The sequence below is a fragment of the Gymnoscopelus microlampas genome, assembly GCF_963454915.1.
Source record: "Gymnoscopelus microlampas genome assembly, chromosome: 3".
Taxonomy (NCBI): Eukaryota; Metazoa; Chordata; class Actinopteri; order Myctophiformes; family Myctophidae; genus Gymnoscopelus; species Gymnoscopelus microlampas.
This window is the reverse complement of record NC_139940.1, coordinates 37,786,241-37,801,450: the sequence shown is the minus strand read 5'-3', so window position 1 is coordinate 37,801,450 and position 15,210 is coordinate 37,786,241. Positions and strand designations below refer to the sequence as shown.

The following is a 15,210-nucleotide window of genomic DNA, read 5'->3' as shown; positions in this document are numbered from 1 at the left end:
CAGTGGTCCAAAGTTCATGTGTAAAATGTTTCGTGCAGATTGCTCAAAAATCCCAGGAGGAGATAGATTTTAACTATTACAGTTTTATGAAAATTATTCATCTGTGCCTAAAACATACATGCAGACTCACATTTCTTTGAAACTTGGCAGAAATGTACAGGGTCATTCCAAATATCACTGAAACCAATCTCACTCCAATTGGCCAAAAGGGGGCGCTATAGCAATTTTTTGAAAAGGCAGACTTTAAACAGGCATAAGTCATGCCTCGTTTGGCCGAAAGTCGTGAAACTTGCTTACACATGTGCCTTGACTCATGAGGAACACATCTATCGCTTTGACCAGTAAGCTCCGCCCTTAGATTGTCCGCAATTTTGAGCAGTTTGAAAAACACTTAAACCCAGGATTTTTCAGCTATTTGCGTGAAACTGTATCATCTGTGTGATCTCCTTTTTCACAGTTACTTATCTGTTGGGCCAATGGCGTCTCCCTTAAATGAAGGCCTCACAATCTCAGGGTCGCCAGTTCAAGCCTCACTTGATGCAGACTTAATTTAAGTTGAATTGCAAACAACATGACTGTATCATTGAATACATGTGCAACTGTTAAAGGTAATGATGAAATGCTTCTTGGAGAGAGTATGTTTTTGCAATGTATGACAAACTTCATTGTGAAAATAACCGATCTACAATCTCAAAACTTTTCAGATAGCAACATGTTTCTGAGCTTGTAGATCGGCTGCTTTCACTGGTTCACTTTTATCTTCAACAGATGACCTCAGCCTGGACAAAGCTATAGCCCTATAGGTAGTGTCTCAGCCTGTGAATCCAAAGGTCGAGAGTTTGATTCCTGTCAATGGCAATAGGTTGAGATGTCAATGGGTGAGGTTTTTCACCTGGGATTGCCCCCCTGCGTCCTATATATGACCACCTCAGCTGGGTTGGGCTGAAAAGAATATTCGGCTGTTGGAATCATTTGCTTTGTCTCAATTTCAATCTATTCCCTTTCCATGTCTTATTGTGCTATTATTGCACTTTGCTTTTTGTCTGTCTGTCTGTGGGTGGGTCATTCCACTTTTCAATTGCATTGCACAAAACATAACTGCATCAAATAATGCATGTGCAATTGTTAAAGATAACATGAAATGCTAATTTGAGAGTATTTCATGTTAAAGATAACATGAAATGCTTATTCAAAAGTATTGTTGTCAAAACTCTCTCTCTCTTCAATCTATTCCGTTTCCATGTCTCTCTCTCTCTCTATTCACTGGCCCCGTATTATCGCTGCTTGCAGCTATATTTACGGGGCCAGAGCTCTGCTCTGGACACGTATTGTTATTCGCATTATTCTGTCACTTCTTCTTCTGCCACTTTTCGCAGTTCTGGCTGAACCGCGCTGTCGGTTTTTACGAAACTCGGCCATATGGTAGATGGTCATGAAAAACGATCAAAAAAGAATTCTCACAATCTTTCGTCCAAAGGTGGCGCTATAGCACTCAATTGAAAATGCCAACTTTGACCAGGTACAATTCATGCCCTGTTTGACCTACAGCCATGAAACTTGGATACACATATGCGTCTCCTCATGCTTAACAACTTTCACACTCTGACTTTTGACCTCTGACCTTTAGATCTCCCACCATTTTGAATTATATGAAAAACAGTCATTGGCTCCTAACTTCTACATTTTTTCACTTATGGAAAATCCGTTGGAAATTTTTGTAGAAAGTGGTCCAAAGTTCAAGTACGAAACGTTTCGTGCAGATTGCTCAAAAATCCCAGGAGGAGATAGATTTTAACTATTACAGTTTTATGAAAATTATTCATCTGTGCCTAAAACATACATGCAGACTCACATTTCTTTGAAACTTTGCAGAAATGTACAGGGTCATTCCAAATATCACTGAAACCAATCTTACTCCAATTGGCCAAAAGGGGGCGCTATAGCAATTTTTTGAAAAGGCAGACTTTAAACAGGCATAAGTCATGCCTCGTTTGGCCGAAAGTCGTGAAACTTGCTTACACATGTGCCTTGACTCATGAGGAACACACGTATCGATTTGACCATTAAGCTCCGCCCTTAGATTTTCCGCAATTTTGAGCAGTTTGAAAAATACTTGTTTTTGCCAGTTCTGGCTTAACCGTGCATACGCTTTTTACGAAACTCGGCCATATGGTAGATGCTCATGAAAAACTACCAAGAAATAATTCTCACACTCATTCGTCAAAGGGTGGCGCTATAGCACTCAATTGAAAGTGCCAACTTTGAACAGGTACAACTCATGCCCTGTTTGACCTACAACCATGAAACTTCGATACACACATGCGTCTCTTCATGCCCGACAACTTTCGTGGTCTGACTTTTGACCTCTGACCTTTAGATCGCCCACCATTTTGAATTATATGAAAAACAGCCATTGGCTCATAACTTCTGCATTTTTTCACTTATGGAAAATCCGTTGGAAATTTTTGTAGGCAGAGGTCCAAAGTTCAAGTATTAAACGTTTCGTGCAGATAGCTCAAAAATCCCAGGAGGAGATAGATTTTAACTATTACAGTTTTATGAAAATTATTCATCTGTGCCTAAAACATACATGCAGACTCACATTTCTTTGAAACTTTGCAGAAATGTACAGGGTCATTCCAAATATCACTGAAACCAATCTTACTCCAATTGGCCAAAAGGGGGCGCTATAGCAATTTTTTGAAAAGGCAGACTTTAAACAGGCATAAGTCATGCCTCGTTTGGCCGAAAGTCGTGAAACTTGCTTACACATGTGCCTTGACTCATGAGGAACACATCTATCGCTTTGACCAGTAAGCTCCGCCCGTAGATTGTCCGCAATTTTGAGCAGTTTGAAAAACACTTAAACCCAGGATTTTTCAGCTATTTGCGTGAAACTGTATCATCTGTGTAATCTCCTTTTTCATAGTTCCTTGTCTGTTGGTCCAATGGCGTCTCCCTTAAATGAGTGCCTCACATACTCAAGGTCGCCAGTTCAAGCCTCACTTGATGCAGACTTAATTTAAGTTGAATTGCAAACAACATGACTGTATCAATGAATACATGTGCAAATGGTAAAGATAACCTGAAATGCTTATTTGAGAGTACGATTTCTCAATGTATGACATACTTCATTCTGAAAATAGCCGATCTACAATCTCAAAACTTTTCAGATAGCAACGTGTTTCTGAGCTTGTAGATCGGCTGCTTTCACTGTTTTCGGTAGCGAGGAGACATACAATTTCTCTATTGGTAAATGGTTTGTGAACGAGTGATCTTAGTGTTGGCTTGGTTCATGACAGAAGGCAAGAGTTTATGATCTTCAACAGACAACATCAGCCTGGACAAAGCTATAGCACTATAGGTAGTGTTGCAGCCTATTAGCCTATCATGGGGCGGCCATAGCTGGGTGGTTAGTGAGCACGCCTAGGGAACCAGAGGCCCTGGTTGCCCCAGGTTCGATTCCAGGCCATCCCAGCATATGCGTCGATGAAATGAAATTTGTCCCTGAGCAAGACTCTTAACCCCTAATTACTCACAGGTTCTCATTGGAAACAAGACCACAAGGACTTTCATGAACGACCTGTTAAAAGGAATTATCCTTATCCTTGTCCGAAGATTGAGAGTTCGATTCCTGTTATTGGCAATAGGTTGAGATGTCCAATCTATCCATTCTGTTTCCATCTCTCTCTCTCTCATCAATCTATTCCGTTTCCATGTCTCTCTTCAATCTATTCCGTTTCCATGGCTCTCTCTCTCTCTCTCTCTCTCTCTCTCTCTCTCTCCAGTTTCCATCTCTCTCTCTCTCTCTCTCTCTCTCCAGTTTCCATGTCTGTCTGTCTCTCTCTCACTGGCCCCGTATTATCGCTGCTTGCAGCTATATTAGGAATTGTTTTTCGCTCCCTCTCAATTCAAGGCTAATCTCAGTTCTGGCTGAACCGTGCATACGCTTTTTACGAAACTCGGCCATATGGTAGATGGTCATGAAAAACGATCAAAAAATAATTCTCACAATCTTTCGTCAAAAGGTGGCGCTATAGCACTCAGTTGAAAATGCCAACTTTGAACAGGTACAACTCATGCCCTGTTTGACCTACAACCATGAAACTTCGATACACACATGCGTCTCTTCATGCCCGACAACTTTCGTGGTTTGACTTTTGACCTCTGACCTTTAGATCTCCCACCATTTTGAATTATATGAAAAACAGTCATTGGCTCCTAACTTCTGCATTTTTTCACTTATGGAAAATCCGTTGGAAATTTTTGTAGGCAGTGGTCCAAAGTTTAAGTGTTAAACGTTTCGTGCAGATTGCTCAAAAATCCCAGGAGGAGATAGATTTTAACTATTACAGTTTTATGAAAATTATTCATCTGTGCCTAAAACATACATGCAGACTCACATTTCTTTGAAACTTTGCAGAAATGTACAGGGTCATTCCAAATATCACTGAAACCAATCTCACTCCAATTGGCCAAAAGGGGGCGCTATAGCAATTTTTTGAAAAGGCAGACTTTAAACAGGCATAAGTCATGCCTCGTTTGACCGAAAGTCGTGAAACTTGCTTACACATGTGCCTTGACTCATGAGGAACACACGTATCGATTTGACCATTAAGCTCCGCCCTTAGATTGTCCGCAATTTTGAGCAGTTTGAAAAACACTTAAACCCAGGATTTTTCAGCTATTTGCGTGAAACTGTATCATCTGTGTGATCTCCTTTTTCACAGTTACTTGTCTGTTGGGCCAATGGCGTCTCCCTTAAATGAATGCCTCACAATCTCAAGGTCGCCAGTTCAAGCTTCACTTGATGCAGACTTAATTTAAGTTGAATTGCAAACAACATGACTGTATCAATGAATACATGTGCAAATGGTAAAGATAACCTGAAATGCTTATTTGAGAGTATGTTTTTTCAACGTATGACATACTTTATCTGAAAATAGCTGATCTACAATCTCACAACTTTTCATGGTTTGTGAGCTTGTAGATCGGCTACTTTCACTAGTTTTGGTTTTGAGGAGATGTACAATTTCTTCATTGGTAAATGGTTTGTGAACGAGTGATCTTAGTGTTAGTGAAACAGGGGCTTGGTTCATGAAAGAAGGCAAGAGTTTATGCTCTTCAACAGACAATATCAGCCTGGACAAAGCTATAGCACTATAGGTAGTGTTGCAGCCTATTAGTCTGAAGGTTGAGAGTTCGAATCCTGTTAATGGCAGTAGGTTGAGATGTCCAATCAAACCATTATGTTTCCATCTCTCTCTCTCATCAATCTATTGTTTCCATGTCACTCTCTCTCTCTTCAATCTATTCCGTTTCCATGTCTCTCTCTCTCTCTATTCACTGGCCCCGTATTATCGCTGCTTGCAGCTATATTACGAATTGTTTTTCGCTCCCTCTCAATTCAAGGCTAATCTTAGTTCTGGCTTAACTGTGCTGTCGCTTTTTACGAAACTCGGCCATATGGTAGATGGTCATGAAAAACGATCAAGAAATAATTATCACAATCTTTCGTCAAAAGATGGCGCGATAGCACTCAATTGAAAATGCCAACTTTGAACAGGTACAACTCAAGCCCTGTTTGACCTACATCAATAAAACTTCAATACACACATGTGTCTACTCATGATGAACAACTTTCACACTCTGACTTTTGACCTCTGACCTTTAGATCTCCCACCATTTTGAATTATATGAAAAACAGTCATTGGCTCCTAACTTCTGCATTTTTTCACTTATGGAAAATCCGTTGGAAATTTTTGTAGGCAGAGGTCCAAAGTTGAAGTGTTAAACGTTTCGTGCAGATTGCTCAAAAATCCCAGGAGGAGATAGATTTTAACTATTACAGTTTTATGAAAATTATTCATCTGCATCTAAAACATACATGCAGACTCACATTTCTTTGAAACTTTGCAGAAATGTACAGGGTCATTCAAAATATCACTGAAACCAATCTTACTCCAATTGGCCAAAGGGGGGCGCTATAGCAATTCTTTGAAAATGCAAACTTTAAACAGGCATAAGTCATGCCTCGTTTGGCCGAAAGTCGTGAAACTTACTTACACTTGTGCCTTGACTCATGCGGAACACACGTATCGATTTGACCATTAAGCTCCGCCCTTAGATTGTCCGCAATTTTGAGCAGTTTGAAAAACACTTAAACCCAGGATTTTTCAGCTATTTGCGTGAAACTGTATCATCTGTGTGATCTCCTTTTTCACAGTTAGTTGTCTGTTGGGCCAATGGCGTCTCCCTTAAATGAATGCCTCACAATCTCACGGTCGCCAGTTCAAGCCTTACTTGATGCAGACTTAATTTAAGTTGAATTGCAAACAACATGACTGTATCAATGAATACATGTGCAAATGGTAAAGATAACCTGAAATGCTTATTTGAGAGTACGTTTTTTCAACGTATGACATACTTTATCTGAAAATAGCTGATCTACAATCTCACAACTTTTCATGGTTTGTGAGCTTGTAGATCGGCTACTTTCACTAGTTTTGGTTCTGAGGAGATGTACAATTTCTTCATTGGTAAATGGTTTGTGAACGAGTGATCTTAGTGTTAGTGAAACAGGGGCTTGGTTCATGAAAGAAGGCAAGAGTTTATGATCTTCAACAGACAATATCAGCCTGGACAAAGCTATAGCACTATAGGTAGTGTTGCAGCCTATTAGTCTGAAGGTTGAGAGTTCGAATCCTGTTAATGGCAGTAGGTTGAGATGTCCAATAAAACCATTATGTTTCCATCTCTCTCTCTCATCAATCTATTGTTTCCATGTCACTCTCTCTCTCTCTCTTCAATCTATTCCGTTTCCATGTCTCTCTCTCTCTCTATTCACTGGCCCCGTATTATCGCTGCTTGCAGCTATATTTTCTATTATATTTGAGTTGGTTGGCTTGTGTGGGTGTATCGCTACAATAAATAGTGTTTCCTTCAATTAAATTAAATTAAATCTTATTAAAGTGTCAAATCACAACACGTTGTCTTAACAATAATAGTAAATGTAATAGTGTAAGATAGTATATAATAATATATAATATAGTACAACAATAATATTATATAGTATATAATGGTATAATATAAGATTGTTGAGATAATATACAGTATAGTGGTATAGTATAATATAGTAGCAATCCACAGTCGTGCTCCATGGAGAGGCCCGGTCCTCTGTCACACTCTGTAGCTGGGGGTCCGTAATAACAGTCCATGGAACTGAAAAGTGGGAGACACAAAAAACTCTGGGGCGCGGGTCCCCGGATGTGGAATTAGTGGCAGGCCGATGGGACATGAACCCAAACAACCAAAGGGAGGAGGAGAAGAGAGAGGAGGGGGATGTAAGGAAGAGGGGAGGGGAAGGGGGGAGGAGAGAGGATGACTGTAGGGTGACTGAGTACTGAGGAAAGCAATAGAAAGGTTTTTAATCTTAAATATACAGAGTGTGTAAACCTCCACAGCTGAGGTTTACTTATAATAGCCGTTGTCATGGCTACTTCTTTGATTGAGCAATCCTCTGGTCATTACAGTATTAAGCAATTTCAAGATGTCTGTGATCAGTTTGAACTTTATTCCTTTACAGACATTGTATGATATAAATTATTAATCACATACTTTAACCAAATTATCAAACAAAAATTCACAGATTAATTATATTATGAAATCATCTTTATGCACAGCCCTCCAAGTGTTTATCAGTGGCAACAAAGTAGATTGTATATTTTATAACTGGGAGAGTCACATGGTTTCCTAACAGGGGCGGAGCATGTTGGCTATCTGGTGTTGTTCATTCCAAACATTTCATCCATGATCTTTCTTTCACTTTAAATACATTCCGTGGTTGTAACTGAAGGATGACCTAAACCGCTGCTGTTTGCCTCAGAGAAACAGCAAGGATGGAAAGACGATTGTTCCTCCTCTCCTGTCTCCTTAAATATGGAGTTCTTGCACTGTCTGGTGAGTAACCGCCTGTACTGTATAACGATGAACTTATGAAGTTCTGCAAAGTACATGTATTCTTTTCTACTTTGTTTTATGTGTTTATTGTTAGTGTAATTATAATTGTTGGTGGTGTCCTTTTCCTCTGAAGTTGGGAGGGTTCTGTTTGGTTATGGGTGGGTGATACGTGGGGTGCTGGGTGGGTGTGGGGGGAATCTGGTTTTGAGTGAGAGGTAGCCTAATAGTAAGTATGATATCATGTGTTGTTGTTGATGATTCATGTATGTGGGTTGTTGATGTTTTGTGTTTTATCTGTGGAACCCAGGAAGAATAGTTGCTACCCTGGGGGCCCCCAGGGTAGCAACTATTCGGGATCCTAAAAACAAATAAATTAACTGTATTGTACATTATACAATATCAATGTATGCACCTGACCTGGGCAATTTAATGTTGCATGTGTCATGCAACATTAAATGATTGCATTTGTTTGTCTTCCCCATAATTGTGCTTATTCATTTTAGGGAAGTTTGGGCACATCACAGATCTACACTGGGATCCAAGTTATACTCTTACAGACAACCCCAACCTTGTGTGTGCATCCAGTGGGATTCGTCCTGCAGCCAATGCTGGGAAATTTGGAGACTATCTCTGTGATGCACCGTGGGATCTCATCAACTCCTCTGTGAATGCCCTGAAGGACATCCTACCACACCCCGACTTTATCATCTGGACCGGGTACTGGAAAGTACATTATCACATTATGAAAGAAACACAACATGCAGTTTATGTCAAATGTATTTTTGACGTTATAGTTGTATTGCTTTGTACAACTATAACATACAAAGCACAGTTGTTTGAAATGTCATGGAAGTAGCAATGGGTGAGGTATTTTTGTACTGTAGTAGTTAGGTGTTATTGCTATTGAAGAGTACAAAGACTTACGGTGGTTCCCCATAAAGTGTATTTATTTATTATTCTGTTATCTCGTTGACTTTAGTACTTTACCTTTATCAGAACACTTTCACACTTCTAACCTGGGTGATAGTATGTTTCTGGCCCAGGTTTATTGATTGATTGATTGATTGAATACTTTATTAACAAGATTGTTAACAGTACAGTTAGTACATTCAAAGGTTTTGCTAAAAGGATAACACAAAAAGACCCAGGGGCTTGTTTCCATTGTGGTCTATTACTCAAATCAACAGTAATACATATAATGCATACAACACAATTACAATTCAAAACATATTGGTATATACTTTAAAAGGCCATTTTGTATTTTTTAAATACTAAGTGAATAGGGAAAATGATGACTGCTGATGTTGGCAATGGATGCCTGCCTAGGGAAACTAATAAACCTCACTGATGCGGAACTCCTGCAGAAATGGTGAAAGCATTCTGGTCAATTACTTCATGAGGCAAGAATTTATTGCAGAGATAAGACTTATCAGTGCTTTTGTCCGTTTGAAAATGAAACCATGTTCAGTTTTATTGAGGTTCCTAAACTCTTTCACCCACCTGAGGAGGTACCTTTGGCCCCGGATACACCGATTATTTTGTGCAGTAAAACAAGCAATACAAGGAAAATTTGTAATGGAAAAAGATTATAATGTATTAACTCTTATCAAGTCAAGAGTAATAAATATGTTTGTCAAAAAAGAGGGTACACGGTTGCATCCTAGCCAAATCTTAACGAAAGATGAAAGAGGACATTTATAGTTGCTGAAAGCGTATTTGTGGGGGATTTTGCATGTTCAGTTGGTTCAGAAACTTATAAATTCTTTCTACCTTCACAGAGATGATACTCCTCATGTTCCAAATAGTGATCTGGGAGAAGAGGCAGTGCTTTCGATTATTGGCAATATCACCCACCTCATAAAGCAGGTGTTCCCAGGTGTGTCGCTGAAGTTCTCAAAGGCCAAGTTTACTGTATAACGCTTTCAAATTCAGGCTCAGATTAACAATGATGAGCTATCATGTTACCAATCCCCTTTATCATGAATCTTCAGGGACTCAAGTGTACCCTGCTCTGGGTAACCATGACTACCATCCCAAAAGCCAGCTCCCAGCAGAGCAGAACTATATGTATGAGCAGATAGCTCAGATGTGGAAAGACTGGCTGGATCCAGAGTCTCAAGGAACATTCATCAAAGGTACACAAAATGGATCCATACATTACACCAGTGGTTCTCAACCTTTTCAGGCCCCCCACCTGACAAGCACTTGGTGCCTCAATTTAATGAGTTGAATCATTACATTTAGTTTGACTCAGTTCCACAGATAAATATTGTGAAAATAGCTAACCTACAAGCTCACAATGCCTCGCGTTACGAGGAGTTTCTATTTTCAAAATGTTTCCCTCTTTCTTATATTATTTTACAATTTGGTCAATGTTTGACCAGTTTTTATAGTAGTGTGTTGATAACTTTTGATGCTGTAATGGTATTTTTTCTTTTCTTTCTTTCTTTTTTAATTATTGAAAAGGACTTAAAAGTCCTTAAATTGTCACTTCCCTATCATCTGGGAACCCCCCAAAATCATGTGTGGACCCTCATGGGGGTCCCGACCCACAGGTTGAGAACCACTGCATTACACTCTCTGGTTGGAAACACTACATTAACCATGTAAGCCCTATGTTATACTTTGTCATATGCCGGTGTCGTGTGGTGAAAATAGCCGATCAACAAGCTCACAACGTGTTACGATGTGTCGTAAGCTTGTAGATTTGCTATACATATTTTTGCAATGTTTGCCTATAATGACATGCCTGAAATAGGGATGCCAGGTTGAAAGTAATGGATACATACATTTTAAACACTTCTATGATAAGACCACAGATAACAGATCACTGAAAGCACAATACTGAAATATACATTATTCTTACGTGTTTCACAACCAGGGGGGTACTACACTGAGAAGCTGCTGAATCAACCTGGCTTTAGGATCTTGGCACTAAACTCGAACCTTTACTATGACCAAAACAAGGTGACACAGAACGCGGAGGACCCGGCTCAACAGTTCAACTGGGCAGATCAGGTTCTAACAGAAGCTGCTACCAAAAAGGAAAAGGTAACAAAGATAAATACGGTAACTTCTAAATGAAAGCACAAGCTAGTAAACATAGCATCAGTTTCTCTTTAGCTCATGAAGGTACATCTAATAATCCCATGCTCATTTGTCTTACTGTAGGTGTATATCATAGGCCACGTTCCACCCGGTGTCTTTGAGAAGAAGCGTAATAAGTCTTGGTACAGGTCTAATTTCAACAAACGCTTCCTGGAGCTTATTGTGAAACACCATCCAGTAATCAAGGGACAGTTCTTCGGTCATCAGCATATGGACAGTTTTCGCATGTTCTACAGCTCAGACGGTAACCATTAAAATGCCTTTCACCTCAAGAACAATATTGTTTGAGTAATGGTGAAGCGTGATATTTATGTCCATTGTAATGAACATTTCTCATTTTGTCACATCTTGGCCTCTGAAGTCTCTTGGTAATTCCTTTAAATTCCTTCAGACTCCCCCATCAGTACAATGTTCATTAGCCCAGGGGTGACACCATGGAAGACCACGTTACCAGGAGTCGTCGGTGGAGCTAATAACCCCGGAATCCGTGTCTTTGAATATGACACCAAAACGCTCCTAGTCCAAGTAAGAGAAGACTAATGACCCTATTTGTATGTATACTTTCTCATGTAGTTGTGTGTAAAAAATCTAATTCAGAGAGTGTAAAAATGGACCAGGGTACATTTGAGTCATTTTTGTACAGTTAAATTAACATAGGGTTTTACTGTGCAAGTGTAACTTTATTTTATTTTAACATTTTACAAAAGAGCTTATTGTAATCTGTCTAGATGCTCATGCTTGCAATCAGAGAATGTCTCTGTGTTTGACAAACAGGATGTGGTGACCTACTTCCTGAACCTGACCTATGCGAACACGGCACAGGAACGGTGGGAGAAAGAATACCGTCTGACTGAGAGCTTCAGAGTGGCAGACGGCTCTCCGGCGTCCATGCACCAGGTTCTGAACCGCATGGCCACGGACCACTGCTACCTTCAGAAGTACTACGACTACAACTCTGTCAGCTATGAACTGTCACGCTGTGACGCTGACTGCCGCATCGACCATGTGTGTGCTGCCAGGGAAGTGGACTTTGATAGGTACAACCGTTGTCTGGAGAGAGAGGAGGCAGTAGCCGGGGCAACTAGTAGGCATAGTTTAACCAATCTGACAGTCCTCACTGTGGTGGTCCTCAGTCTGATGTGGCTCAAATAAGACCTGAGGCCGATTCTACAAATGCCTTCTAAATCAGTAGTTCTCAAACTTTGCCGTAATTCTAAATTATTCAAGATTTTTCAAAAATGCCCAAAAATAGCAGATGTACAAGCTCTCAGCGCGGCATGAAGTGACGCGTTGTGAGCTTGTATATCAGCTATTTTTGAATAGCCAACGCTAAAACCTCAAATGACATGGATGCTTTCCCGGTTTTAATGGGTTAGAGTGACAGCTTTATTGTTCTTATACGTAGCTTGCCGATAACAAAGAAACTTGATACGATGCCATATAGTAGTGTTGTTTGATCTGAGTTATTTGACTTACAATTTGGAGTGCTGTAGGTCTATTATTGTGAGCAAGTAAAGTATTTGACAATATCATTTGTAAATTGCTATTTATTTTACAGCTGGTTTGAAAAGCCCTAAAATGTGCAAACCTATTGATCAGGAGGTTCACCCTGTGTGACACCTGCTGGACATTTTTGATACTAGTATTTTGCCATTGATCTTTAATTATTGAACAAACTGTACAGTCCACAGGACATCTTGAGGAAAACATATTAAAGCGCTTATGTTTAAAAAAATATATACATGATGGCTGTTCATTCATATGAACAGCCAATACAATAAAACTAACTTTACAATCCACAAGCTAAGGATGCGCACATGGCATTAGCAGCATGTTCGGGTTTTGGTACCCAGCATGGTGAAATAGGCTCATCTCTCTACCTCTCTTCCTCCCTCTCTCCCTCTTGCACTGACATCAGGCATGTCCAATGTCCATATTTGGGCACTATCTGCCGGGCCACCCACCACAGAACATTTATAATCATCCATGCACCACCAGAACATTTGATATGAAAAACTTAATTAATTGTATGTCATAAAACTAAGTTATGGGTCACTTAACCAGATTCCTATACTGCCAACCAGCACACCTTTGTTGAAGGGTAGCCTAATAAAAAAAGAAAGAGATACTGCAGCATGTAATTTACTGTGAGTGTGTTTACCGTTATATCATTAAACCGTCAGAAATGCAATATATATACTTTGAGTGACAGGGTGCAAAACCAATGTTCATACAGACAATAAAGTACAGTAGTTGACTGATTATTTGAATGAATGCAGCTGTAAGACTGGCTGCTCTGGGACACAACTGTGCAGAGTTGGACCAAGAGTGAGGCCTGGATGCATGAAGCAAATTAGACAAAACGATTACAGCTACAGTATATATATGTATAATAATAATAAACCTTATGTGTATAGCACTTTTTAAAGAACAGAGTCACAAATGCTTAATAGAAGAATTCACAACACTATGCATTACAATAATAAGAAATAACAACATACATTAAAATTAAGAGTGCTGGGGGTTGAAAGCAGCTTTATAAAGGTGAGTTTTCAGAAGGGATTTAAAACGGGCCACAGATTCAGAAAACCTTATCTCCTCGGGCAAGGCATTCCAAAGTGTCGGGGCTCTAATGGCAAAGGCACGGTCACCTTTTGTTATAATGAGAGAGGGAGGGAGATAGAGACCTTTATTTATCCCATGAGGGAAATTCAGTTGTCATAGTATCACTAATTAACTAGTAATAGATATAAATGTAGGCATAAGTATCAGCTAAACCCCTTTCTGTTAGCCACAGCCTTTTATTGAGATTTTCTAATTATTCTCCTGCACTGCGCAGGAGAATAATTTCTATAATATTTCACTCTCTAATTTGCTTTTTTTTTTTCTTCATTTGTTATTACTGTATATACAATACTATTGTGTTCTGAATAGGTGTTTCCTATTAAGGAGATATGTGTTGAACTTATTTTTTTCTTCCTTTTTACTGAATTCAAATGTCCTTCTATAATATTGTGTATTGTCTTTGCTTAATGTTTTATGTAAAGCACAATTAATGACCTTGTTTAAATGTGCCATATAAACTTGCCTTTTACAATCTATCATCACCATCAGTAATGGTTATATGGGATGTGAGACTGACACTGTATATATTACAGCTACACAGCTACACAGTGGGAGTATGGATAAATATGTACAGTCATTCATTGTGTGTGTGTGTGTGTGTGTGTGTGTGTGTGTGTGTGTGTGTGTGTGTGTGCGTGCGTGCGTGCGTGCGTGCGTGCGTGCGTGTGTGTGTGTGATAGTTTGAGTTGTAAAATTGTGCTTGTTTACTCCCTCTCTGCTGCAAATGACTCACCGAATGAATTTAATGTTGTCCTAGATAGTTGTTGCTAAGGTGCTAAAAGGATAACACAAAAAGAACTGAGGGCTTATTTCCATTGTGGTCCTGTGTATTCAATTCATCGAGACATTTAAAGACAAAAACACAAAAAGACCTGAGGGCTTATTTCCATTGTGGTCCTGTGTATTCAATTCATCGAGACATTTAAAGACAAAAAAATAATAATATGCAAAACATCATCTATGCTAGTAATAAAGTAATACAAAATAAAAAATAAAAATATGTACAGTAAACAGTTGATTTTAAACCCAAGAAAGCCTAGGGCTTGTTTCCATTGGAGTCCTTTGTACTCAATTCATCGAAGGGCGGGGGGGGGGTCATTTCTGGTGTTAAGCTTAGACTTTTCCTTGTGTCTCTTTTTAAACCAAAACTATGAACCAAGAACCAATTAACTTTATATAGGCTACTGTATACTTAACTGTACACTATTCACTTATTTGACCTCACAACATAAAAGAGCAAAGTCAAACAGCGCCACCTAGCGCTTTTACGTAGCTATGGCCACCCGGACGAGAAGTCGTGTCGGAATTTCCGGTGACGTCACTGCGTATCTCCATAATGGGTCTGCAGCAGCTGTTAGTCTGAAGAGCAACAATAACAAGAGGAAGGAGCTCAGCGAACAGCAACACAAAACGGCCCACACAGCGCTTATACACGGCTGACAGCCCCCCGTTTCGACCGACATCCTCCCAAAATGTCCCCGTCGTGTTAACTCTGGCCCCCCGCTTCCCCCCTCCACC

General features: G+C 39.7%; 1 protein-coding gene across 1 annotated transcript; it reads left to right on the top strand.

Moving 5' to 3' along the window:
* The first annotated feature begins 7,840 nt into the window (after positions 1–7,840).
* On the top strand, positions 7,841–12,405 carry LOC311042191 (acid sphingomyelinase-like phosphodiesterase 3b). Its single transcript, XM_084052768.1, has 8 exons — positions 7,841–7,959; positions 8,463–8,676; positions 9,738–9,835; positions 9,951–10,094; positions 10,841–11,010; positions 11,131–11,311; positions 11,459–11,592; positions 11,842–12,405. The coding sequence occupies exons 1-8, from the start codon at positions 7,899–7,901 to the stop codon at positions 12,217–12,219; spliced, it is 1,380 nt and encodes a 459-aa protein (XP_083908894.1). The 5' UTR covers positions 7,841–7,898; the 3' UTR covers positions 12,220–12,405.
* The last annotated feature ends 2,805 nt before the right edge of the window (positions 12,406–15,210 follow it).

Excerpts from the sequence above, each read along its gene's own strand:
- LOC311042191 (XM_084052768.1), top strand. The coding sequence starts at position 7,899 with ATGGAAAGACGATTGTTCCTCCTCTCCTGTCTCCTTAAATATGGAGTT. Across the intron at positions 9,836-9,950 it reads CATAAAGCAGGTGTTCCCAG|GGACTCAAGTGTACCCTGCT; the intron begins GTGTGTCGCTGA and ends ATGAATCTTCAG. Across the intron at positions 11,312-11,458 it reads CATGTTCTACAGCTCAGACG|ACTCCCCCATCAGTACAATG; the intron begins GTAACCATTAAA and ends AAATTCCTTCAG.